The sequence below is a fragment of the Octopus bimaculoides genome, chromosome 3 (genome assembly GCF_001194135.2).
Source record: "Octopus bimaculoides isolate UCB-OBI-ISO-001 chromosome 3, ASM119413v2, whole genome shotgun sequence".
NCBI lineage: Eukaryota > Metazoa > Mollusca > Cephalopoda > Octopoda > Octopodidae > Octopus > Octopus bimaculoides.
This window is the reverse complement of record NC_068983.1, coordinates 33,420,920-33,427,855: the sequence shown is the minus strand read 5'-3', so window position 1 is coordinate 33,427,855 and position 6,936 is coordinate 33,420,920. Positions and strand designations below refer to the sequence as shown.

Here is a 6,936-nt window from a genome sequence, read left to right as displayed (position 1 = left end):
TATATATATATATATATATATATATATATATATATATATATATTGTTTTACTTGTTTCAGTCATTTGACTGCGGCGACGCTGGAGCACCGCCTCCTTAGTGTTTCTTTTAGTCGAAGAAATCGACCCTAGGGCTTATTCTTTGTAAGCCTAGTACTTATTCCATCGGACTCTTTTGCCGAACCGCTATGTTACCCAGCGTCCACATACTCTCTCCACAATACTAAAATAAAAAAATCTTCTTGTGGAGGTGTCCTGAGCATTACTGTCAGCAGAGATTTGCGCTGGACACAGCACATCTCTAGAGTTGTCAGAAGGCCGAGGGTGTCTAGGCATCATTCAATAAGACCTTTGTCAGCAGCTCTGTATGGTTATGATGCGGCCACACTTGGAACTTGCATCACCAGTCTGCAACCCCTATCTTACTTAGGACATCGACCTCTTGGAAACTGGTCAGAGCCGTGCAGCCAAGCGAATCCCATCCATCAGGTATCTACCACACTCTGAATGCCTTGCTTCCCTGGGTATGGATACAGTGAGTCTCTGACTTTTGGCATTTGGAGTGATTGTGAGTAACTATAGTTCCACGTTGCTCATAATTTAGTACGGTATATATAGATGCATGCATACATATATACATACATATGTGTATGTAGGTATGTATGTATGTATGTATGTATGTATCTATGCATATATGTTTACACGCACGCCCATACACTATACTTGTGTGCTTTTGTTTGCTAGTGTGCCACTGTATGTGTCAGCATATCGCTTAGTGTTACTTATACAAATCATTGTCGCTGGGAAAATATTAGACGAAATACTTGCAAAAATCAACAGTAGAAATGTGAGTGCATGCTTTTAGCGATTGATTGTGGTTCGATGATATTCAGAAATAATTAATCCTGAGCTATCGAAAATTTCCAATCGACACTGTTTAGTCATAATCCTCTGTTCAACAGTTGCTCACTTCACTCGCTGACTTGTGGTTGCCTGATTCTCTCAATTAAATTTGCAAGCGCTAATCCTATTTATTTTCAGGTTTCTTAATTCTTACAACCGAAGGCGAACAGACAGTTTGGATTCGGAATGTCTGCTTCTGATAAGTTCTTAATCGCCTGAGATGTCATTATTTTTATTAAATGGATACGTTGATAGAGTAATTGGCTAATTGCTTTACTCTTGCATATTTTAATTTATTTAATTTCTTAAGTCTTTAATTGTTGTTATCAAACTTGATCGAGACTCTCTAAGAACAATGACTTTCCGGTTGTGACCTTCCCCTTTTTCACACATATGTGAATTATCACTACATTATCCTTTTCATTATCTGGTATGCGTTTCTACTTTTAAGAAGGGAGTTTTTAATTTGAGGGTGATTTGGCTGCAATGAATGTCTTATAGGTTCATATTCGTTTCACTTGTTACTTATAAATTCATAAACATTATCATATTGCTGATTACGAAAAGAAATCTGTCCCAAAATTTCTGATGCTGATAGGTTTCTCATATCTTCATATCTTCTCTGTAAAGTTTATATCCAACGAACACACACATTCCTTTACAAACTTTCGGAGAAAAATTTGGCAATTTTTTTTATCTTTTAGTCTGGGAAGGAAGAATAACTCTTTTGATCCTTTATATTTTCAAAACTGATTTGGAGGAAAGGAAGAAATTACCTTCAAACAATTGATTAAGGAAAGACACCCAAAACATAAAGTAGGGATATTAAACCGAGCGAGGGATTGTCTTCCCCTCAAGAACTCAGTACACAAAGAATAGGCACTCAAAAACTTTAATCAGATGTATTTATTATCCCATCAATCCAAGTGTGGGTAAGCAGCTTAGTACAATTTAAACTCTGTACGCAGAGAGGTGGGACAAGGTATTTTCTATGCTCAAGTAACTTTGCATGTTCATCAACTAGAAAAAGGAGCTGTATTTTAAACACAGAATCAGTGTCGTTCAACTGAGTAACTCGGCTGGCGGATTTCCAGTCAAAACGATTTCCAGTCAAGACTGTTCGTATGCTATTTTTCGTATAGCGTTGAAGTTATCATGAAAGTATTATATTGTAAATGCTTTAGATCACCTAGCTGTAAATTGGTACCACAGAATAGGAACAATTTCAAACTCTACAGAGAGTAAAAATAATGAGTGCTTTGTTAGCTTCCTGCAGTGTTGCCTTTTTAGACACACGCACATACATTCTTGCACACATAATTGCAATGTGTGTGTGTGTGTGTGTGTGTATTGTGTGTTTGTATATATATATATATATATATATATATATATATATATATACATACATATTATGTGCATATGTGTGTTTGTGTGTACTCATTTAAATTGCCTTTAGTAATTCAGACGCACACATAGCCACTAACATTTTTAGTTTTTAATACAGAGTTATGTTAGAAATATGTATAGTGTGTTATTGAGTGTGTGTCAGTGAAATAGACTTATTTCACTATATCTCAGCAAATCTAAATTAATGATTCTATTTATTGTGAGAAGTTCAGTTTCAAATTGGATCAGCTGAGTTGCTCGTCTCTTGGGTAGCAGATCGCAAATCTAACAGAAAAAGTTTTTCTTCGATAACACTGAATAAGAAGCCGTGGACCAAACTAATCTGTCAACATACAATGGGATAATATATTACAGCAGAACCCAGACTATGAAATCTTTCATACCAACATTTTTTTCTCCATTTCGATTTGCCATTTCCTTGCTGTTTTCTGAGAAGGCCAGGAACATCAGCACAAAATATTCACTTTTTGACACGGTCAAGCGCCACCTTACGGCTAACTCTTAGCTTAGCTGTAAATTTCCATCTTCTCTCATTGCATTTCTCTGCAGTCAAAATTAAGTGACCTCCTCTTGGTTCATTTAGTAATGCAGTACAATCCTGTTTAAATGTTTAATATCTGGAGGAAGCTTACCTGGCATGTCTCAAGTGTTTCCTGATTATTATTCGAAATGCAGAAACGGTAAATGAGAGTTTTGTACTAAGTCAAAATCTAGTCTTATAAATCAGTTTTGGTGTAAGAATTAACAAAATCAAGAATATTTGTATTAGGCAAGCTGTGTAGTAAATCTGTTTACCACACAGATTTGATAGCAAACAAACCTATGGCTGATGGAACTGTAGGTCAAGAAAGTCCTTGTTAAAAAGAAGACACTTTCGGAGAAAATGGTTAATTTTTGTTATTTACTGGCTGATAAACGATGGCGTGTCTGATTCATAGATACTTATGCTTCACATAAATATTATTTTTTATCAACATAAAATTGTGCGTGAGTGTGTGTGTGTGTGAGTGTGTGTGTGTGTGTGTGTGTGTCTGTGTGTGTGTCTGTGTGTGTGTGTCTGTGTACGTGTCTGTGTCTGTGTGTCTGTGTGTATGTCTGTGTCTGTGTGTGTATGTGTGTGTGTGTGTTAGTGTGTGCGTGTGCGTATGTGAATTTATTCGTATATGGTGTGTTATCTGAAAACAGACTACAAGAACAATACCCAGAAAATCATGTATATACTATTAGTCTTCATCTGACTGTTGCTCCAACATTTTTATCGATCTGTAAAGCTTCAGTGTGTTTCATTTAATTCTTTGATATTCGTAAACAAATATTATTTAAGAATATTTCAGAAATCATTAAGGCTAGCCGAATCGTTATCGTGTCAGATAAAATACTTAGCAGCATTTTGTCCATCTTTACGTTCTCAGTTCAAATTCCACCGTCGTCGACTTTACCTCTTATCCTTTTGGGGTCGATAAAGTACGAGGTGGTATCAAAACGTTCCCGGCCTATTTATATTTAATCAAAAAATAACTTATTTACTTGAGTTTTGACATCATTTCCTTCGAAAAAGTCACTTGACGCAGCAAGACACCGGTCCCAGCGTTCCTGCTACATTTGAAACCCGACCTAGAAGTCTTTTTGCGTAAGTGAGTCGGAGACCTTCTGTGATTCGCTCTGGACTTCGAGGACGATGTTAGAACGGCGACCTCTGAGCTTTTGGTACGAAACTCACGAATGAGGAGAGCTCGGGGGTAGGGTGCATTGTCGTCTTGAAGAATCCAATTCTTCGTGCTCTACAGATCCGGTCACTTTCACTGAATGTCCTCCCTCAAACGCTTCAAAACGTCGCAGTAGAACGCTCGATTGAGCTTCTGGCCCTGGGAGACGAATTCTAGATGTATAATACCGCGGATGTCGAAAACAACGATGAACATGCTCTTCATTGAGCTGCGGCTCTATCATGCTTTCTTCACTCATGAAGATGAAGACCTCTTCCATTGTGACAGCTACTTCTTCGTCTCAGGCTCGTACCCGTAAACCCACCTCTCGTCATCGGTGATGATCCTCGATATGAAAGATGGGCCATCAGCGGCACGCTGACGGAGATCTTTCCAGTCTTCGACGTGATGTTCTTTCTGATCAGTGGTCAGCAGACGAAGGACAAACTTGGGAAGACACGCCGCATGTTCAATTCAGACGTTAGGATTGCCCACACGCACTCATATGACAGACCAACTACATCAACAACGTCGTTGATTGTCTTCCGGCGATTTGCATGCACAAGCTGATGAATTTTCTCCACAGTTCCAAAGATGACGCTCGTGGCAGGTCTTCCAGATCGCTCTTCGACTTCCAGGGACGTTCTTCAGCTTTTGAAGCACTTGTGTCACTCGGAACATTGCGTACGACCCATTGCCTCGTCGCCGTAAGCTTACCGAAACATGCTCAATGTCTCAGTAGCAGACTTCCCAAGTTTAGCGCAAACTTTCACGCTGGTTCTTTGTTCTAACTTATTGTCCATGAAAAAATCACAGACTACAGCATACACGTGATTACAAAAACACAAATTTTACAACTTGTGAAGTAAACACAGCGATGTCACTCGGCACACTGCGTTATGAGGGTCACTGCTAGCTCTCATTACGCACGCTGCCGTATGCTTCCATCTGTTGGTGCGCAACAGAACTGGTCCGAGAACTTTTTGATACCACCTCATAAATACCAGTTGAGCAGTAGGGTAGATGTTATCGACTTACTCCCTCATCCTGAATTACTGGCCTTGTACCAAGATTTAAAATCCGTATTTCAGAAACCGTTAAAGCTTTGTTGCTCTTCTTTCCCATGGTTTCAACTGCATCTACTTCAAATGACACCACGTTCAATTGCGTTCAAATATGAAAGAAAAATTGTGGCATTTTTCTGGAAACAGGAAATATAATAGAAGTAAATGATTTCAGACAATCGCTGTCATCCAACAGATGGACTTAAATTTTGTTTAAAGTCTTTGTATCCTTGAAAAAATGGTAACAAAATTACTTTTATCTGCTAATATGAGACTCATCTACATGGAAATTTACAAATTTCTACAAGTAGTCAATAATAAATTCAAACCAGAAGCACAAGACAGAGTTGATATGACACCAACAAAATCATCTTTTAGTGAACTGAAAGAAATGATCTTCTTGATTGTTTCTGAAAACTATCAGAAATACAGATGATTGCTTGAAACTTGCTACTAGCTCCAAAGTCAATGCTATTAATAAGGTCATCAACAAACACTTTTGTAGTGTTTACTTTGTAAGAATTACGACTTTAAGTCATTCCATACAGTTCCTAATCGACGTCAAGAAGTGTCTAGATTTAATAGAACCTTCAAGAATTCCACTATATTGCTTCGAGATAAGCACTCCCATCAAACTTCTTTGTAACTTAAATCCGCCATGACTATGTAATAAGAATTTTGAAGACTACTATATCTGGTGAGTGTAGTAAAGGAGAAAATATATTCATTGTGATAATCCTTAGAATTCCTGCTGATTTACTATTTCACTTAAAAATACTCCATATCGCCATACGCTTAGTGTTCGCAATGGACGTCAATGTAACGCAAGGCCGAATGCTGAAAGTAGCCGAGGAGTATTTGGAAAGGACCTGCTCCTCTCATGAAAAGCAATTCATTGGTTGCTTAGATGCTGAAAGTGAGAATAGTTTTCATGACAATGCTCAAGGTGAAAAAAACAAAACTTGTAATGCTGGTTTTAGTTTTTCATGGTGCCTTTCGCTAAGAATTGTCTCTCTGTGTTTTGCTGTAGGTAAGTATCTATTGAACTATGTATATTTGTTACAAGGAATATAAGCGTAATGTTTCAAATAAGATACTTATGCAGAATTACCATGACAATTCATTTTTTTTTTTTTTAATATATCAATCTCCGTTTATTTCTAGAGCAACACCGGATGATATCTTACTGCCATATACATATAAATATATATATATAACTTTTTAAATTTATAATCCATTGCAGGTATCGCTGATGAAACAGTAGAGTTTAATGAAAAAGGCGATGGACCAGGTCGCTATGATGTTTACCAGTATCAAAAAGATGATATTGAATATAAATATATTAGGATTGGAGAATGGACGGGCAGGTAAGATATGTATCATTGAAGTTAATACTGTTGTGTTTCTTTAGCTCATTATCAGTAATGATAGAAAAGAGATCTACGTTTAAACATATTCGCAAATGTACATTATTTACATTTGACGGATATTTGTCCTCAACTTGTTTATTGTTAACACAAAGTTTCAGCTGATGTACCTTCCACAGTATTCATCAGGTGTCTTGTGGAAATTTCGAACTTGGGTTCCCATTCCTATGATATTTTTCGATTGTGTTATCATTATTATTATTATTATTATTATTATTATTATTATTATTATTATTATTATTATTATTATTATTATTATTATTATTATTAATATAGAAAGGATTGAGGTAACTCCTCCTGAAGATATAGAGTCAAAATTAAAAGAAAAAAAATTGACAAATTTATTTTTTCAACCAGTGGAAGACACGCAAGATGTCGAAATATTGTTCACGAGATAGCAAATGGCACTCTTCTTTTAATTTTGACTTTAT

General features: G+C 36.8%; 1 protein-coding gene across 1 annotated transcript in view; it reads left to right on the top strand.

Moving 5' to 3' along the window:
• The window catches only part of LOC106877299 (metabotropic glutamate receptor 8), a 679,235-nt gene that overhangs the window by 622,164 nt on the left and 50,135 nt on the right, over positions 1–6,936 (top strand). The window contains exon 7 of the mRNA XM_052966723.1: positions 6,322–6,445. Coding sequence (XP_052822683.1) covers positions 6,322–6,445 — 124 coding nt within the window. The remainder of the gene's footprint in view (positions 1–6,321; positions 6,446–6,936) is intronic.